Genomic DNA, 21,416 nt, shown 5'->3' with positions numbered 1-21,416 from the left:
TAACCCAGTTGTGCCTGTTATGGGTATTCCAAGAGTGGCCCATTGGATGAAAACTGTCTGTTTCATTGTCTCTCCACTTTTCAAATAAATAGGGTTCAGTAAACAAAGAGTTATACATTGGAAATACTTTCCAAATGTTCAAATGCCATTTTAAAAATTCCAGGAAAGTGGGTGAAGATGGTGGACATAGGTAATGAGGCAAAAAAAAAAAAAAAAAAAAAAAAGAGTGTGACATGCAAACCACCCAAGGCAGGTAAATATATTTCTGTCTGCACTTCAGAGCAATTTGGACAATACGCACTAGATATTTGTCAGTTTCCCACCCCTTTGTTGCCAGAGGTTGATTTACTGACGATGGCTATCTTCAGTGCCCCTTTGATATCTTTATTCCTGAGTGTGTAAATCAGAGGGTTGAGTAAGGGAGTGATAAAGGTGTAGACCAGCGCGAGTTTTCGTTCTTCGTCCTCTGAGGTGCTGGAGCGTGGTCGCAAGTAGACCAGGCTGCAACACCCATACTGAATCAAGACCACAGTGAGGTGAGAGGAGCAGGTGGAGAAAACTTTGCTGCGGCCCTCTGCAGAGCGGATGCGGAGGATGGTGTGGGCAATTAGCAGGTAGGAGATATTGATAAGCAGGAAGGGAACAGTCAACACGAAGAAACTTGCAAGGTAGAGGATTCCCTGGTGCACGTGGATGTCAGCACAGGCCAGACGCAGGACTGCAGCCACGTCACAGAGGAAGTGGTTAATTTCCTGATGGCACCCACAGAAGGGCAGGGTGAAAACTGAGCCAATGAGCATGAGGGAGAGGATGACAGCGAGAGCAAGCGAGCCAACCATCATTTGAACACAAAGCTTGTGGGTCATGATGAGGGTGTAGTGCAGCGGGTGGCAGATGGCCACATAGCGATCATACGCCATCACTGCCAGCAGAAAGCAGTCAATGCTGCCAAGGGTGCTAAAGAAGAACATTTGGGCTCCACAAGCAGCCAGTGAAATGAGCTTTTGAGGCCCCCAAATGTTGGAAAGCATCAGGGGCACCACAACAGTGGTGTAGCACATTTCCAGGAAGGAGAGGTTGCATAGGAAGAAGTACATGGGTGTGTGGAGGGAGCTGTGTGTGCAGACCACCCAGATGATGGCCGTATTGCCACAGAGGATCATGAGGTAGAGGAGGAGGAAGAGAAGGAAGAGAAGGACCTGGAGTTCCGGGACAGTGGTGAACACCCGGAAGACAAACTCCGTAGGACCGGATTGGTTGAGGACAGGTTTCCAAGCCAACATGTTCTCTAAGGATGGGAAACGGTGATCCCCTTTGTGGTGGAGTTGCTTTTTAACCTGAACCACAGAACAATATTAAATTAGATTAAAAAACATGTATAGGTAAAAGTTTTCAAACCAAAGGCGAGAATTCACAATAGAAGGCCTACAGTAGTTTTTTCTTTTCCTTTAATGGAAATGTTTATGAATGAGATAAACACTCACTTGTGGAATTTACCGGGGGGTAGTTAGCCCAGGTGAAATGTTCATATTTTTAACATTGACATTTTTTAATGCCATTGGTAAAAGCTAATTATTTGCTTGTATTCAATTAAATGAAAGAGGTAGATATATGTTGTATTTACATAATTATAAAATGAATGTATTATTCACATCTTTGATTAAAGAATTTTGTTAAAGTATAGCCCACATACATATACAAAGAAGTTTGTTAATTCTAAAGTATAGCCCCCACACAGATGAGTTTGTGAATTCTAAGTGTACAGCTTGACTTCTAGTTTTTTCTGTGTAGTAAATATACTAATGCAGTGATTATCAAGATTCAAGACATACAAAAATTCTACCAACCTACAGATATCCTTCGTACTTGCTTTAAATCTTTATCATTAAGTAAAGTACCAATGTTTTTGACTTTTGCCATTGCAAATGAGTTTAACATGTTTCAACGCAGCATGTAATGATAAATATTGAATACATTGCAAGTGCCTTTATATAATGTCTATTAAGATCATTGCAATTCTGTGTAGCAATACCCAGTTGTATTTTTAAAGTAGTGTCTTTAAAAACATTTTTAAATTTATTTGAGAAGCAGAGTCACTGAGAGAGAGAAAGAGCGCACACGAGAGAGAATTTTCCGTCTCCTCCCAATGGCTGTAGCAAGCAGCTCTGGACTGGGCCAAAGCCAAGAGCCTGGAGCTTCTTCCAGGTTTCCCACCTAGGTGCAAGGAAGCAAGCATTTGGACCATTCACTGCTGATTTCACAGGTGCTTTAACAGAGTACTGGATGGAAGCAGAGCAGCTGGGACTCGAAAGGCATGGGCATGAAGTACCTGCAAGTGACAGCTCTAATATTACCCCGTTTACACCTATACTACAAATTCCTTTTGCTTTCAATGGTTTTGACTCCATATAAGACCATTATCCAACTTGCCTATTTTGAAGAATATTAGGAGATTTCAAAAGGCTCAAGGAAAATGAAATACAAATACAGTGTTTATTTTTTAGAAACATTTTGAAATCTGCTGGTACTCTTCATATATTTCCTCTCATATTTTCTCTAAATTTATAACCAGTAGCCAAAGTTTTTGGAGCCAAAGACATTAAAATAATGGGGGATAGAATACAGTTAGGGTGCTGAAAGTGGAGCTTACTGAGTTTAAAAAAGACTGCAAAGAAACTGAAAATAAAAGGCAATAATTGAATGATACTCTAGAAAAAGCAGGAGAGAAAAAAATCTTGTGAGCATCTCAGAATGAAAAAAATCCCTTTAAATACCTTGTGATTTGGACCAGAACTTCATTTATACAGAAAAAAATCCAAGAGGAAATAGAACATCTACCGAGTTTAGAGAAATACAAATTGCATTAATAGAGTTCTAAAACCAGGCGTTAGTCATCTATATTAAAAAGCAACAGGATAGGGCCCGACGGCGTGGCCTAGCGGCTTAAGTCCTCGCCTTGAACGCGCCGGGATCCCGTATGGGTCCCGGTTCCAATCCCGGCAGCTCCACTTCCCATCCAGCTCCCTGCTTGTGGCCTGGGAAAGCAGTCGAGGATGGCCCAAAGCTTTGGGACCCTGCACCCGCGTGGAAGACCCGGACTCTTCCTGGTTCCCGGCTTCGGATTGGCGCAGCACTGGCCATTGCACTCCCTTGGGGAGTGAATCATCAGACGGAAGATCTTCCTCTCTGTATATCTGACTTTGTAATAAAAACAAATAAATCTTTAAAAAAAAAAAAAGCAACAGGATGATTGCAGATTTAAAAGGGGCTAGTACTTTTTAAAATTCTAAATACAGCTAGCAAAACTTGTGATAAAAGACCATTGTTGGAGCCTCTGTTGTGGCACCTTGGGCTAAGCAACAGTCTGTTATGCACTGTAACTATTACATTCATGTTTTAAAATGTGTGGTACAATCTTTGTGAAGGTTTTCCTCTTGTTGAATATTTTAGCTAGACTAGATTGACTCTGTTATTCAAATTTATTTTTTACACACTCACCTTATAATAATTAGATTTATTTGAACACTTGAACAACGTCTGTTTGGCCAAGAAGAGATGGATTGACTGCATTTAAAAGTTCTGAACAAATACCTTGTTTGGATCAGCTCTTCAAGCCCTATCTAAGCGTTCTGTGCAAATCAGTTCTTCTCCTCTTGATCTGCCTAATGCCATTGTATGGTGTAACACATTCACAACCTCATTCATTCATCACCTAAAGGTCTAAGCAAATCTGTAGCCAGATGAACTAAATCAGAAGCTAGTGACAGTAGGTTGACTTCTAGTTTTTGTATCTACATACCTAGAGATATGTAGGCATTGTACATCTAAACAAACACCTTTGAAAATGCCAAGGAATCATGAAACTAAGGAAAACCTAGTTATAGGTTATACATGTGTATATATGTGTGTGTGTGTGTGTATGTATAAAACTAGATCTCTACCCTTGGGAACTTTCTGGAAGCCTGAAAGGTCTTGAGTCTATTCTTTTTATTTGTACATGCAAAAAATAATGTCTGCAGAGATCAAGCCTTGTCCGTGGAAATAAGGTCATTTTCCCCCCACATGTGATGCCGGAATCTGCATTGGATGTTAGTTAGCAGATGGCAAATTGCACACAAGCAACTTCAATTTTCCTCTTTATTTATACTTAGATATATGTAACCAAGTTAATAGAGTTGGAACATTCATATAGAAAGGCCACAGTAGATGATACCAAGAGTGCACCTTAAATAAATCCCTGAACTCAGTCTATGGCTATACACAAAAGGAGGGGGGTAACATCTGAGGAATATCCTCCTCCAAATCATTCATCTTAGTGCAGTGACCATTGGGCCATGTTCAAGTTAACCTCACCTATAGGAGATGTCTTATTTCTCAACAAGTATGTCAATTAATGGCTTTAGACCCATAGTCAAAGTTAGGAATCTCTTTGAATCGTATTTTTTTTATTTTTTGTTTTTCAATATGCAATATACAGTTTATGAAAGAATTATAGTGAAAATATTAAGGTGCATTAAATTCCCTGCCTGACAAATAGGAGATATTCTGTTCTCCTTACTGCCATCTCTGCCCTCGCTCTACTGAGTCACATTTAGTTCCTACTATGACCTGTCTTGCAGAAGGAACTTGTGTTGTCCACTCCCTCTGATATGGATACTTTTTTTCCATAGTCCCTGGCTACATTTTGTTCTCACAGTCTATTCTCCCTTCAAATTTCAGTTCATGTTGGCCCTGTGAAAGAAAATGGAAAAAACAACAGAAAGCCTGAAATTTATCAGGATTATTTATGGGTAAGGAGTGTGATGTTTGACAAGTCAACAATTTATCACAGTTCCCATCTGGTAGATATAAAAATGGACAGTAGCAACTATTCTGACAACCCATTACTCCAAAATTCAGTACTGATAATATAGCCATTACCAAATTCAATTATATAGTATTGCAGAAATTTGTACCAAGGCTATTTTACAAAACCAATCACTACTGAATCAGCCTTTAAATAAACGGCCCTGCTACTTTAATATTTGTTCCATTACACCAACCTATCACCAGCCTATCACCAATCTAAGGAAATCAACTCAAGGGCAGGATAACATTTTGTTGAGATGTTCCTGCCATCAGTGATGATTGTAACATCTCCAGAGAGCCTCCGTCTGTCTACCTTCCTTTAACAGAGTGAATGGGATGTGGATCCACATGCTTCATGTTGCACAGCATCGCTCAGGGAGGACAAGCAGCCAGTGTACAGTACCTGTGTGATGGCCAGATGATGATAGGGAAGAGTTCTGGAATCAGGAGAAGAGATATTCTTAAAACTTGAGATAGAGTGGATGGATGGGGTGAAAAGAAAGTCCTTTACAACAGCAATACTAGAGAGAAAACAAAATCCAAGTGCTGGAGGGGAAGACTTGCCTCTTCCAATAATACAAAATAGAATGTGTTATATTTACTCAGAGTCCATTCTTGTCTGATTTAGAGAGGTCCTTTAGTGTCCTCTGAGGAACATCTTCAAAATTAATGTATTCCCTACAGAGGAATTTCCCCAGTGGCTTCCCTTGATGGAACCCACCTAGAGATGATTTTTGTAAAAACATAAAACCTAGAGTCAATCACTTAAGGCAAGTGTAAGGCATCTCTCCTGTGGGGTCATTGTAGATAATGGATGTCTGGGGATCCCAGGCAGGTATCCTCATTGCTTACTGTACACAACAGGGACTTACAGATGCTTTGGTCTGGAAAATCTCCTCTCTGTGTGGAAGGCAGACATTTATTGCAGTTGGTGTTTATGGAACCTATGTAACCCACTAACCCAACCCCAGTGTTGGCTCTGTAGATGTGGGGTCTAGTGGTGGCATTGTGCTGTGGTGATTGTTGGACCCAGGCAAATACTGAAGGCTTCTCAAATGGCATATGATATGTTGAATTGTGATTTTCATTGAAAATCAAAAAAATCTTCCTTGGATTTGTTCTATTCGTTTTTTATCACCTTTGTTTCCTTGTTTCTCAGTCCTACTCATTTCAGTTTCTCCATGAAGATTCTCTCTGGTGATATTTAGTCCTTTTGCTGTTTTGTTAAATAGAGATGTACCTAAGTTCTCACCTCAATTCATGCTTCTCTCTAGTTCTTCCTTTCTACCTCCAGCATTCTCCAAAATTTAAAATCATGTTTCTCCTGATTGCCAACATTAATTATTTCCATGTTCAGCCTTCTCTTTTTTTATGTCCATTATCAATAAGAAATATTGACCCACTGGATTCTTGATATAAGAAGTTTTTTTTCTCAAAGTTCAGGAACATTTATGTTAACACATTCAACTATGAAAAATACAAAATCCATGTGAGTAAACACACTTTGTCAAACATACTTATGGTGAATATCAATCCAAGGTGTTCATGGATTTGACAAGCACTTACATAAGTACAATAAAAAGTGAAGTGTATATGGAGACCTATCATCCTATTTAGATATCTTGATTAAGCTGTATTTCTGAGTCCACTAAAATGAGTTACAAATTCAGATCATGCGAGGGATCTCAGGAATTATGCATAGATTTCAAACTTTTCTATCCTTACACAAATTGAGCATTTAACTCCATTTTCCACAAAGTTCTGAAGTCATGTTTTGTGCTCAAGCTTGTTCCCCAGCCAGGCAGGTGTGGAAGTGTCTATATCACACTGACAGATTCCTGACAGGAGGGAGAAAGTTCCCTATATGTGCCAGCACCCGGGAGAATCTCAGAGAGGAGCTTGGTCCTGGCTAAGAGGTGTCCTTGGGTTGATGATGTACATTAAGAGTTTAGAAAACACGCTTTAGTGAATAAAGCAACGCAGTAGTTTCTGTGACCTATTGTGCTCAGTTACTCAAGGGCAATCATGATAATTAATAGCATTGTTTATCATTCATGACCAACTGTCCATGGTAGGCCTTTTTGACCATTTTAGATATTTTGGCAACCTTGGTACCAAGTGGGATTCCTTTAAAGTATGAATGATACCAGAAATAAGAAAAGGTCAAGCAGCAAACCTGGGATGTATCAGCGTCTGAGTGAGGGAATGATAATGAGAATCCTCCCGAGGAGAGTGAAGGGATGATGATGAGGAGCAGTTATTTATTTTAATTTTATTTAAAAATAAATTTCATTTTGTACCATCAAGGAACAATATATTAACATGGAATACATATGGATATACATTTGCTAATATAGAAAACAAATTAAGGTATCCATCATCTCACATACACACTCTCCCTTCAGTGGCAAGAGCAGCTTGTGCATCCAATGTTAGCCATTGAGTCAAAATTCCAAGCATTATGCAAGAACAGAGGAGAGTTTCTATATGGTCCTGATTTGTAAGTTTGTATTTTTATCCACAAATCTTTTGCATTACTGATATATATTTTTACTGAAACATATAAAACATAATTCTTAATTGTGTCCAATACATTTTATTTTATAATAGAATTCCATATTTTAGGTAACAATATCTTGACATTTTGCTTCCTTAGACCCAAGCAATTTTGAATTTATTTTGGGTCCCTCTTTTCCTATTCCTCCACATCCAGTCACATGAAATTCTCCTTGTTTTATCTTAGAACATGAGTGCACTCAAAGCATGATTACTTGATTTAGCTTCTTTAATCTTTTTACAAGCCTAAGGAAGTTTAACTCCCCCTTCCTTCTAAAACCGTATATTTCAGGCGGAGTGCTTCATTGAAAATGCAAGTATCATAATGCTCAAATCCTCTTCTCAAATCTCTCTCTGTAATTTCGCATCTTGTTTGACATAAACTGAAAGTTCTTACTTTGTACCATGAATTCTTCCATCACGTTTTTGTTATGTAACTTCTTTTTCTTGAAATACATTTATTTCTGTGAAAGGTAGTTACAGAGTGGGGAGAAAGAGAGGGAAGATTCAGGGGGATGAGTAGTAGAGAAGTAACAGGATGAGAAGAGGAGAAGGAGGAGTAATACGAGAAACAATAAGAAAAACAAGAATAAGAAGATGCAGTACGAGCTACAGGAGAAGAAAAGGAAGAAGAGGAGGTGGAGAGACAGTATGTCTGTATGTGTGTGTCTGTGTGTGAGAGAGAAACAAATCTGTTCATTGTTTTACTCCCCAAATTGCCACAAGGATTAGGGCTTTGCAAGGTCAAAGCCAGAATCCAGGAGCTTCTTCCAGATCTCTCATGTGGAGACCCATGTGCAGATCACCTATGTGCAAGGCTCAAGTACTTCGTCTCTCTTCTACTGCTTTTTCAGGTCCAATAGCAAGGAGTTAGAGCAGAAATAGAGCAACTAGGATTCGAACCAGCATCCATATGGGATGCTTGTGACATAGGCAGTATTTTTACCAGCTATACCATAATGCCAGCCCAATCTTTCTGTAATTTCTGACTTTGTCTCTTACCACAGGACCTCTACTGCCCTACATTTATAGATGCCTCAGCAACACAGCCTAACGCTCGTCTGTGAAGAGCTTTAGAGTCTGGAAGCTGATTGAGTGTAAAGACAGCCTGTGTATTGGTTACATTGTATCCCTGGCTATGTTTCTTATTAGGCTGAAATCTTGTATTATTATTTAATATCTGTTTACATCACTATCTTCATGTGTAAATAGGGGATACACGTTTTATTCTCCTTTAAACATTTTGGTAAAAATAAAATTTTAATCGTGCAAACTTTCAGTCATTGTTAACCCTCCTCATCAGCACCTCTGCCACCATTGTCCCCATCAGCATCACTGTTGCTGCCATAATCATCAGATTTTATCCCCACCACCAGCTTTGCCAATGCTACCATCATAATCATTACAATCACCACCAATTACCATCTGTATCTGGGTACTGGACAAGTATTGTGTGCTCCTATGCAATCCAGCTTCCTGCTAATGACTGGAGAAAAGTAAAAGAGAATGACCCAAGTGCCTGGGTTTCTGCCACCCATGTAGGTGACCTGGGGAGGGAACAAGCATATGGTAGCTCCTTTTCTCTCTCAGTTTCTACCCCCTCTATTCGTTTCAAATAAATAAACTATTAGTTTCAAATAATTACATAAAAATTTTAAGTAAAGCACCCATGTGTGAAGATGGTATGTATTCATTTGAATCAGACCAGTTTCAATGCTTTGCTGTGTAAATGATTCTGGGCTGACAATTTTTTTCCCTTTTAGGATCTGGATATGTCACTCCACTCTCTTCTGGCCTATAGAGTTTCCTCTGAGAAGTCAACTGTGAGTCTGATTGGGGTTCCTCTAAAAGTTAATTGATTTTTCCCATGTATTTTTCAGGATCTTTTCCTTCAACCGAAGACAACTGGATTATGATGTGCTGTGAAGATCAATTTTAGTCGACTCTGTGGGAGTTCTGTGCCCCTCTTGTGTTTTGTCTCTCAATTCTTTCTCTGTATTAGGGAGTTTTTCATTATTTCATTAAAAACACTTTGAACCTAATTTTTTGTTTCTGCAGCTTCTGAAACCCCCATAACTCTTATATTTGGTCTTTTAATGGTGTCTCTTAACTCTTGGATGCTTTTCTTAGTTTGAATAAATTCCTCTTCCAGCTTTTTAAAGCTTTTTTTTTTAGCATTTTTACAGAAGGTGTTTCCAATTCTGAGATGCTTCACTCATTCTATTATTGACATTTTCCACTAAATTTTTAACTTGCTGCATTGTGTTTTTAATTTCTAATATTTCAGCTTTAACTTGATTCAGTGTTGCTATTTCCTGTGTAACATAGTCCTTATATTTCTTGGACTGCTGTAGGTGCTTCTCATTGTTCTTAGGAAGCTTTATAATAAGTTTAAAGATTTTTTAATCCTGCAGGTCCTCAATGTCTTCTGCAGTTAACTCTGAGGTTGACAAAGGCTTTTGCTTCCTTATGGGGAAGTGTCAGTAATACTCATTGTGCCTCTGCTGCTTTTTTTGCACATGGTCATTGCAATTTGCATTAGCAGATTGTTCTCCTTAGGGCCGATTTTTTAACGGTGTTGCCCACAATTCTACAGGTTGATTTTACTAATAGTGTTTGGTATCTGGTTCTTTTTCTGTTGCAAGTGCCATTCCCTCCAGTGAGTTTTAGTTCTGGACTGTTTTGCGAGATTTCCACCACAGTCTCCATAGCCCCAATTCCTGGCTTACCATCTCCACCCCCACCCCTCATGTCCATGCTGTGACCACATCTTTGCCTTCACAGCCTTTTTCCCACTCCCAGTGTGAGTGCTGTCTGGGATTAGTGAGATACCAGCTGTCCTACATTACAGGGTTCAGTCATTCTGGTATTGCTGGAACCCATTGGCTGTTAGGTCTGAGGTGATGTGGACCTATTTTGGATTGAACCTGGAGGATGCTAAGTGGGTAATGTTTACACTTTGGGATCAGTGCTATATGCTGAGCTGAAAGTAAGTTCAATTCTGGCTTAGTGCATTTGCAGGTCACTGTTACTCCTCTATCACCGTAGCCTTTCCCTTAAAATGGCACCTGATGAGGGACAAGTGGGAGTCTGGGACTGCTGCTGTTAGGTCATGGGACCACCCAGACCTATATTGGGTGAAAACTATAGGGTGCCAGGTCAGCACTGTTTTCCCTGTTGGACCAGTATAATGTGTTGAGCTGGAAGTGAGTTTATTTCTGACACAGCACAATCACAGCTCTCTGTTGTCCCTCCAGCCTCCCCATAGCCTTTCCCTCAGTATACAAAATGGTACCCAGTGTGGCACTGGTTGAGGCCTGGGCTGTGAAATCCACCCTATTCCTGTATCTATTTGCTTGGGTTCTTCCACTCTATTCTCCTGGTCAGATTAAACCAATCAGCAGGACAGACATTTCTATGCCTTGTTTCACCTTTTAACTCCCCTTTCAACCAGGTCACTGATAGAGCTCTGATAGCTGATTGCTACTGGGGCATCTGATCACTGCAACACTGCTTTGCTGTCTACACTGCCTCTCCATGTCTATGGGTTCCCGGGTGTCTCTCTGCTACTGGCTTGTCCTCTCCTATTTCCTGAATTGCTCCCTCTATGCCTCACCCTGGCTTTATGCTTCTCCATCTGTTTAAGCCTGTCGTCATGCTATTCCACCATCTTTGCTCATGTAGCTCTGCTTACTATTATTTTTATTATTATTTATTTTTTAGTGCAAAGTCAGATACAGAGAGGAGGAGAGACAGAGAGGAAGATTTTCCATCTGCTGTTTCACTGCCCAAGTGGCCACAATGGCTGGAGATGAACCTCTCCGAAGCCAGAAGCCAAGAGCCTCCTCCAGGTCTGCTGTGGGTACAGGCTCCCAAGGCTTTGGGCCATCCTCTACTGTTTTCCCAAGCCACAAGCAAGGAGATGGATGGGACATGAATCGGCACCATATGGGATCCTGGAGCATGCAAGATGAGGACTTTAAACACTAGGCTATCGTACCAGGCCCAATCTCTGCTTTATGTCAGTTTATTAACAGAATTTAAATGTTCCTGGTTAGTTTGTTGTTTATGAATGTGAAGCACCTATTAATGACTGTTTCTTGGAACCTCAGCCTTCACTAGTCAGAGAGCCATCTGTGCGTGATCATAAATTCATTGGAAGGGGCCCTTCTCCCCATCCCCATCATAAAGAAAGTGTGCCAGAAGATATTATTTCAAATAAACTAGGAGAGCGGATTTGGAAAGTTGCTACCACAAAGAATGATATATTGTATGTTAATTACTACATGATTAACACACAAGTTTCATGTGAGTTAAAACATCAGTTTAGCCCAATTAGCATGCATGTTGTGTGTCAATCAAAACCAAATACGAAGCTGTGTGTAGGGTGTAGGTATCACGAGGCTACTTGGGATGTGTGCACTCCTCATTGGAGTGCCTGAGTTCAGGCTCCAGCCCTATTCATGATTCCAGCTGTGGAGCACACACTTAGAGTCAGTAATGATGTCTCGGGTGGTTGGTTCCCGACACCCAGGAGGGAAGCCAAAATTGCTTTCCTAACTCCAGGCTTTGTCTTTGTGTGGTCACAATTATTACAGGAATTTTGGGAATGGATCAGCTATAGAGGATATCTCTATGTTTCCCTGTGTCTTTCTACCTCTCAAATCACACAATAATTGAATACTGTGAAAAATAAAATACAATCACACAAATAATTCTGGTAAGTGGGCATTTCCTCGGGTCGGAAACGATCATTTGGGCTATTTGTACATTGTATCGAGGTATCAGGCTTGAGTCCTGGCTTGCCTTGCACTTCTAACTACCTGCTAATTACAAACCACCAAAAGAGCAGGTGAAGGCTCATGAAGTTGGATCTCTTCAAACCACGTGGAAAACTGGGATTGAGATCCTGAGTCTTGAATTTGACCTGGAAAGGCCTGGCTTTTGTGGACGTTTGGGGGGTGAACCAGTGTATAAAAGCTCTAGCTAGCTTATGTGTCTTTCTGCTTTATAGACAAACAAACAAACAAATAAGAATGCAGACAAAAAAGAATGTAGGGTAAGCAGACTAATGTGCTACGCGCATTCTCTGTTCAAATTTTCAAATATTGTGAAAAGCAGTTCAAGGTATGTATTTTGTGACATGCGATAGGCATTTCAAAAAGGACACATTAAAACTATATATTCAGGTTAACATGTTATTGTTTGTCACCAGCTCCCTGGAATAACAACCAGCAGACACCCTCCCCAATCTCCTGAATCTTCAGTGGGTGCCAGAGGTTGATTTACTGACGATGGCTATCTTCAGTGCCCCTTTGATATCTTTATTCCTGAGTGTGTAAATCAGAGGGTTGAGTAAGGGAGTGATAAAGGTGTAGACCAGCGCGAGTTTTCGTTCTTCGTCCTCTGAGGTGCTGGAGCGTGGTCGCAAGTAGACCAGGCTGCAACATCCATACTGAATCAAGACCACAGTGAGGTGAGAGGAGCAGGTGGAGAAAGCTCTGCTGCGGCCCTCTGCAGAGCGGATGCGGAGGATGGTGCGGGCAATTAGCAGGTAGGAGATATTGATAAGCAGGAAGGGAACAGTCAACACGAAGAAACTTGCAAGGTAGAGGATTCCCTGGTGCACGTGGATGTCAGCACAGGCCAGACGCAGGACTGCAGCCACGTCGCAGAGGAAGTGGTTAACTTCCTGATGGCACCCACAGAAGCGCAGGGTGAAAACTGAGCCAATGAGCATGAGGGAGAGGATGACAGCGAGAGCAAGCGAGCCAACCATCATTTGAACACAAAGCTTGTGGGTCATGATGAGGGTGTAGTGCAGCGGGTGGCAGATGGCCACATAGCGATCATACGCCATCACTGCCAGCAGAAAGCAGTCAGTGCTGCCAAGAGTAACAAAGAACATTTGGGCTCCACAACCAGCCAGTGGAATGGGCTTCTGAGGCCCCCAAATGTTGGAAAGCATCAGGGGCACCACAACAGTGGTGTAGCACATTTCCAGGAAGGAGAGGTTGCACAGGAAGAAGTACATGGGTGTGTGGAGGGAGCTGTGTGTGCACACCACCCAGATGATGGCCGTATTGCCACAGAGGATCATGAGGTAGAGGAGGAGGAAGAGAAGGAAGAGAAGGACCTGGAGTTCCGGGACAGTGGTGAACACCCGGAAGACAAACTCCGTAGGACCGGATTGGTTGAGGACAGGTTTCCAAGTCAACATATTCTCTGTAAAACAATTAAAAATTGATGAGAATTCAGAAGCTGAGTTGCTCCTTTGGATATTTAAAACAAGAAATCTTATAGTGCATATTTTTTTTAAAACCCCTCAGTGGTATCCAGTTTCCAACATCAGTGCTATAGGATGAATTCACAACAGAAGATCTGCTTTTTCTGTTTTCTAAATCTTACTGAATTGTTTGGACACCCCTGTTAGAGATTATTGGTTAATATCCATGTGTCTGTTCCAGTTTAAATGTCTGTATAATCACATTCTGATACTTTTAATCACATTGACAAGAGCAATATTTTGCTTGCATTCATTTATTATATAATTGTAGAGATGTATATTTATACATATATTTATTGGATAAATAGATATACAGTTCACATTCATGGTAAACATTCTAGTGGAAATATAATATGTAAATAATAGTAATAAGCCACCTACAATCTTAAAGTTAAAAATAGAAATACAATGGCAGGTAATGATGAATACAATAACTAACTTTAATCCAGAAACCACTAACATTATTCATGCTCTCTGTATACCCATACTCATTTGTTTTTTCAATTTAAAAATAAATCTTAATTTGCAGCTATGTGATGGATTGGTCTGACATTCAATTTTTGACTTCTTGTAAAGCTAGGCCAAATTTTTTGTAGTTTTTTTCTTGGGAACATGAGGCCACTTAAAAAGTTCATACAAAAATGGAAGATGATGTTGATTTCCAGCAACTTTTTGAAGCTTCCTGCCACTCATCACGTATTTCCTTTCATATGCATATTTTCTTTAAAAATCCTACCAGGAATGGAAACTTTTGTTCTCACACAGGTTCAAATCAATGGGAAATAAAAACTTAGACTGAATGAAAGCTGATATTCCCGAGATGAGAAAAGACAGTAAAAAGGAAACATGGTAGAAAAATTGAATTATGCATTAAAATAATCAGTGGAAAAATATTTTTGAGCATCTGGGAAGGAGAAAAATAATATCTGTAAATTTCTTGTAGTTTCAGCTACAACCTCATTTTAAGACAAAAATCCAAGAGGCTATCGAGCACTGCAAAATTTAAGAGAAACATTTTTTTTTTTTGTGAAGAGTTCTGTATCTAGGACTTATGAATTCATATTTAAATAAGCAGAATGACCTCAGACTTATAAGGGTCTAATGAATATATTATGTTAAACAGAATTAAATTTATGCCTCTGAAAATTGGGTTGGGGCTAATTTTGTTATGCAACAAGCTAAGTGACAGAAATGAAAACATGATGAGTGTCTCATTCCACGTAAGGAAGTATTCACGATATTTCATTAGAGTGGCCAATGAAAAAAGCATGCATCCAAACATGCACTTCAGAATAATCATTACTGGAAGGTTTAAAAATTACAGACCCATTCAAAATGTTCAGAAAATGCATATTGTGACAAATGCATGAATTTCAAAATTCTTTGCATCAAAAATCATTTTTAATTCTAATTTCACAAAATTTTTGATGTCCACTCATAAAAAGGAAAAATAGCAGAATACTGAAATCACAGACACAGGTGCACATGCATATATGATCAAATAGATCCAAACCAACAGAAAAAAAGTGCTTCGCTTGTGGTGAATTGAAAAGCAGTCTGTCTTCTCCTGGAGAAAGTGTCTCACATTCACAGAAAAAAAATCAGCCAAGTTTAATTTGTTTTGGTTAATATTATGTTTTATCATTTAAGTAATACAATGATACAGGAAAAAAATGCAGAAATTTGTTTGTCTAGCTGGAAATGGAAGTAAATCCATTAGACAATTAGGACTAGTGAGATATCCATTCCAGATGACATACAGTAGATCTTTTGACTATCTTCACAAAGCTGTTGAGTCACATTAAATAGTATTCTTCTTCCATGCCCAGCACACTGCATGATGCAAGTGTCATACTTAACACACTCTTCACTCTGCAGTATAGCTGAATACTCCTACACTTAGATGAGTTGTATGCCTACGAGAGAACTGGGTTTTCCCCAGACCTATCATAGCAACATGTTTACTTGTGCAACTGTAATTTTTGCGAAATACTGCAAACATATGATAAAGCACTGACTATGAGAGTCTATTGAAAGGTTATAACTGAATGAATCAGAAATAAGTGGTAAGTAGAAATGACTAAAAATTGCTGTCAAGTAGATTTTTAGCCAGACTATTATAAAATACTTGAAGGGAAAATTATATAATTTTGATTATGTTTATATCCAAATTTGACATGAATCTAATATTCATTATACGTTAAAATAGCTGAAACAGGAATTATTATAGGGTACATGTAAGAAGGACTTTTGTCTCAGGAAGCAAACTCAAAGTTAAGCCCTTAGTGCTCTATCAAAAGGTTGATGAATAAATGTCCATTTGCATGACATACTAGGGAAATTGTGCTTGGTAATAATTAATTGAATGTTTTAAAATAACTGCTAGAATTGTTACTGTTTCCAGCCCTGGCAAAGGAGTCTAGTGGCTAAAGTCCTCATCTTGCATGCGCTAGGATCCCATTTGGGCACTGGTTCTAACCCCAGCTGCTATGCTTCCCATCCAGCTCCCTGCTTGTGGTCTGGAAAAGCAGTTTAGGATGGCCTAAAGCATTGAGACCCTGCACCTGCATGGGAGATCTGTAAGAAGGTGCTGGCTCCTGACTTTGGATTGGCTCAGCTCCGGCCATTGCAGCCGCTTGGGGAGTGAACCATAAGATGGAAGATCTTTCTCTCTGTGTCTCTTTCTCTCTGTATATCTGCCTTTCCAATGAAAATAAATAAATCTTTAAAAAGTTGTTCCTACACAAAATATGATACACACTTGAATTGATGGATCTGCTAGGTTTTTTGATATGATCATTATAACTGTATATGTTTTAAATATATAATATTCATTAAATATCTAAAATTATACTGTTCACTAAAACTCTGTAAATATTAAAAAATAAACACCAAAAGTAATATGAGTAATAAAAGTATGTAGGTTGAAGTTCAAATCATCATTTTTCTTCTTTTAAATCATTAGCACTAGTCAGAAAATTTCTTAGAACAAACAAAATGGATGAATGAAAAAATAATAAGTAGTGATGTTTGCCTAAAACTACAAAATTTTACACACATGCCTAGTGACCAGGCAGTGCTTTACTGTGGACTCAGAAACAATGTTTTAATCCCATATAATCCTGGCAAAGTCTGCATAAAAACAAACAAGTGAATAAAAGAAAGTGTGTTTTTAAAAGGATCAGGACAGTAAAACTGCAGTTGCATAAATGATAAACTGCACGTTATATCATAAATCAGATTGTTAAGCAGAGTATGACAGATTCAGCACAACAGAACAGAAGCACTAATGATAATTATTCTGTTGCACTTGTTCATATTCCCATGCGTTTCACATTTATCATCTCATCTCGTATTTGCTCTCCATAAAGAAGCTATTATATTTGCTTATAGACAGGAAACTAGGTTAAAGAGAGGTTAAGTAACGTTCTTAAGATCACACAGCTGATGTGTACAGTGGCAATTTAGACATGGGCAGGCTGACTCCAGAGTCTCAAGTTGTGTAAGACTTGAATGGGATAATCTTGAAAAATTTTAGAACAATCCTAGCCCAGAGTACAAATTCAAGATATATTAACTGGCCATGTCTCAAGTCAATCAGAGTAACTTTTCTTCCTCAAATGTCTTTAAACAATTGGCTAATCACATACGAAGTTAACATTCTACTGGATACACATGAAAATGTAGAAAGAAAAGATTTTTTAGAAAGAAAGCCAAAAGATCGTGTGAACATGAACATTGTTCAGATATCTAGACAAATTCATAATGGAGGAAAGACAAAATCCATAAAAATATTGATGCTTCAATTCAGTACACATTTATCTGGGGTCAAAAACAATAAGAAAATTAGATAGCAAATGAAACTTATAACTCTACAAAAGTATAATCACCTCATTGCAAAAACAAAGAGTGGCAACTCAAAAAAATATGCCATAGGAAAGAAACACATATATTGCCATTTCTTTTTTTTTTTAAAGATTTATTATTATTGGAAAGCCGGATATACAGAGAGGAGGAGTGACAGAGAGGAAGATCTTCCATCCCATGTTTCACTCCCCAAGTGAGCTGCAACGGGCCGGTGTGCGCTGATCAAAAGCCGGGAACCATGAACCTCTTCCGGGTCTCCCACGGGGGTGCAGGGTCCCAATGCATTGGGCCATCCTCGACTGCTTTCCCAGGCCACAAGCAGGGAGCTGGGTGGGAAGTGGAGCTGCCGGGATTAGAACCAGCGCCCACATGGGATCCCGGGGCATTCAAGGCAAGGACTTTAGCTGCTAGACCACGCCACCGGGCCCTATTGCCATTTCATTAGTGCTCAAATAAATGTTAATTTAAAGAAAATGAGATAGCACTTTTTATTAATAAGCTAATTGTAAAATAAGAAAGATAATTTCTGGAATTACTAAAGTTGCAAAGAAATGTTTATTCCCCAATATACATGCTAATGAAAGTATAAATCACTAAGAAAATGTGTGGAAACAATTTTGTAATATGTAATGAAAGATTTGAAGAAATGTATAAACTTTGTTTTCGCAATATTGGATTTAGGGATTTATCTTTTACAATGAAACTGTGTATATAAACATGTTGATGGAAGTGTTCAACACAACTTTTAAATGTAGTTGTCAAAAACTGTGTCAATTACAATGTCAGTAAGAGATGACCACCACTGAAGATGGAACTCTATGTAAGAATTTAAAATGTTGTTGGAGAATCAAGATGGCGGAATAGGGTAAGGACACATTTATACAGACGGAAAAACATTTAACCAGGATGAAACAGAGAGGACATATTTCAGGAAATAGGAGAAGACAGAACAGCAGCAGAGGGGTTCCTGGAGACTGACAGACACAGCAAAGCAGCTGACACAATGGTGTGGTGTTGCAGAAACTGATACTCCAGCACGGTGTTCTGAACTCCACAGCAGCCGGAACTCCAACAGCAGCCAGGTGGGAAGGGACTTTCACTGGGAGCTCCGGAGGTGAACCCAGACAAAGAACTGTCTGTTCTGCTGGTCCGTTTGATTTGACCAGGAGCAGAGCAGCAGATCCCAGACAGTGTGAGAACAGGGCGGATTTCACAGTCCAGTCAGCTCCCTAGAGCTGAATTGGGCACCAGTTTGCGTAAGGAGGAAAGGGTAAGGGAGAGGAAAGAGCATGCGCTGAGCTTGGAGTGAACTCATTTCTGTCTCGGTGAACTGCAACGACGTGGCATTCTACTTGTTCCACTCAGGGCAGGTCTGGGTAGCCCTCACATCTGATGGCCAGCAAATCAAGAACCTTAGTGGTTGTACATCAGGGGCCATTTTGGGCACGGTGGCAATAGCTTTGGGACTGCAGGGGACAATAGTGAACTGCGCATGTGTTGATCTCGCAAGAACTTGCTGACGTCAGTGATTGCACTGATCCTGCAGGAAAATCATGCTGACTGTGGCATCGTACGGGACAAAATAGGTCTGTGCGGCACCCAGGCCTAACGTCCAACAGGTTCCGAAAAGATCAGCACCACCAACAACCTAGCCATATAGAACACTTGGTGTCTCTCTAATCCTGGGACCTGCTCCAATTGGAAGTGCGAGAAAGGCTGAAGAGACAATAGTGCAGCCTTAGCACGGTATCACAGGAGGTGGAGAGTGGTGAGCCAGGAGCTGGGGCTGTGGAGACCATGGTGGAAATCTGACATAAGAACCCAGACCTGGAACTCGCTGAAGGTTGTGGCACAAGTGGCTGCAAGAAAAGTTGTGAACCAACCGCAATAAGTAAAATTGCATTATAGACCTGTGGGTGACACAGCTTAGAATCCTGCCAAAATGAGAAGACTCTGCTAACCAGAAGTACAATGATCAAGAGCAAAAGAAGAGACAAAGGCACAATGAATATTGCTGAAAGCTCTCCTGCAAGGGAGCAAAACCCTATGCCAACCTCAGAGTTAACTGAGGGAGACATCGAGAGAATGGGGCACACAGAATCCATAAGACTGATTTTAAAGCTTCTGATCAACAATGAGAAGCTCATGCAAGTGTTCAAAGAATTTAAGGAAACAATAACGCAAATCAAGGCTGGTATATCAGAAATTAAGAACACAGTAGAGCAAATTAAGTGTACAGTGGAGAGTCTCCAAAACAGAATGAAGCTGGCAGAAGAAAGCATCTCAGAATTGGAAGGTATTTCCTGTCATCAAGGGGAAGCAAACAAAAAGCTGGAAGCAGAGCTGGATCAGGTCAAAAAAAGTATCCAAGAATTGAAAGACACTATTAACAGGCCAAATCTAAGAGTTATGGGAGTCCCAGAAGGTGCAGAGAGAGAAGCTGAGTTTGCAAATGTATTTAATGAAATAATAAAGGAAAATTTCCCTAATTTGGAGAAAGAATTGGGAAACAAGATCCAGAAGAGGCACAGAACTCCCAACAGGCTTGATCAAAAGCGATCTTCACCATGACATATGATCATCAAGCTCTCTTCAATCGAACATAAGGAAAAAATCCATAAATGTGCACGTGAAAAAAATCAATTGACATATAAAGGAAAGCCAATTAAACTCACAGGAGATATCTCACAGGAAGCTCTACAGGCAAGAAGAGAATGGAGTGACATATTCCAAATTCTAAAAGAAAAAAATTGTCGGCCCAGGATAACATATCCAGCAGAGCTTTCTTTCGTCTTTGAAAATGAAATAAAATTCTTCCACAGTAAAAAAAAGTTAAAAGAATTTGCCTCTTCCAAACCTGCCCTACAAATGATACTTCAAGATGTTCTCTTGACAGAGAAAAGGAATAGCACCCACCAAAACCAAAGGCAAATGGGAAGAACATCCCAGTAAAATGACAACAGAAAACTAAACCAATGAACGACCCATTCCTAAAATGACAGGACCAACGTAACATCTATGTATATTAAACTCTGATTGTAAATGGCTTAAGCTTAATCAAATGTCATAGATTAGTAGATTGGATTAAAAAACAAAACCCATCTGCTTATTGTCTGGAGAAGACACACTTCAACAAAGATTAGCGGAAACTATATCACATGGGTTTTGTTATTCTCTGTTAGTTTCATCTCTTCAAAACACTTCCTTTGGATTAAATCGTTCAGCGACTCGTTGATCACACAGTGGCATCATTATCTGCAAGAAGGTTCTTGATTTTCATTTCTTCAGCTACACATTAGTCATTTAATAGCATGTTATTTAACTTCTTGGTGTTGTTAATTTCTTTTTTCTCCCTGATGTTGATTTTGTTTTGTGGCTCTTCATTTAAGAGGATGAATAGTAGCTGTGTAATGGAGACTGTCATGTCTAGCAACATGTCATTTAACTTCAGGCATTGTAAATTTCTATTTTTCTTTTCATTGTTGATTTTGTATCATGACTTTTCATGTAAGGGGATGTACAGTAGTTGTGTAGTGGAGACTGTCGTATCTAGTAACATGTCATTTAACTTCATGGCATTGTTAATTTCCTCTTTTCTTTCTATTGTTGATTTTGAATCATAACTTTTCATTTAAGGGGATGTATAGTAGCTGTAAAATGGAGACTAACATTCAGATGTGAGAATGTAGTATGGTATGCATTTCTGCTTCCAGACAAAGATGGACTTACAATGAAACTGTTTACTATATCTTGACAATAGGATTCTGGACTCTCTGCCATTGTCCAGGCCCGCAATGATGGACATATGACTGAGTATGAAGAACTATATGTTAATAATGATATAGAGGAACGGGGGGGA

At 39.5% G+C, this 21,416-nt stretch overlaps 2 protein-coding genes across 2 annotated transcripts; both read right to left on the bottom strand.

Annotated features, from left to right (window-relative positions):
• Window positions 1-311: 311 nt before the first annotated feature.
• On the bottom strand, window positions 312-1,283 carry LOC101524632 (olfactory receptor 10Q1-like). The gene has a single exon (XM_004585504.2). The coding sequence runs from the start codon at window positions 1,281-1,283 to the stop codon at window positions 312-314; it is 972 nt and encodes a 323-aa protein (XP_004585561.2).
• Window positions 1,284-12,667: 11,384 nt separating this feature from the next.
• LOC131480052 (olfactory receptor 10Q1-like) lies at window positions 12,668-13,624 on the bottom strand. Its single transcript, XM_058662432.1, has one exon. It carries the CDS (start codon window positions 13,622-13,624, stop codon window positions 12,668-12,670), a length of 957 nt encoding a protein of 318 aa, XP_058518415.1.
• Between the last annotated feature and the right edge of the window lie 7,792 nt (window positions 13,625-21,416).

Source organism: Ochotona princeps, chromosome 4 (genome assembly GCF_030435755.1).
Source record: "Ochotona princeps isolate mOchPri1 chromosome 4, mOchPri1.hap1, whole genome shotgun sequence".
NCBI classification, from domain to species: Eukaryota; Metazoa; Chordata; class Mammalia; order Lagomorpha; family Ochotonidae; genus Ochotona; species Ochotona princeps.
This window is presented reverse-complemented; position numbering and strand designations above follow the sequence as displayed.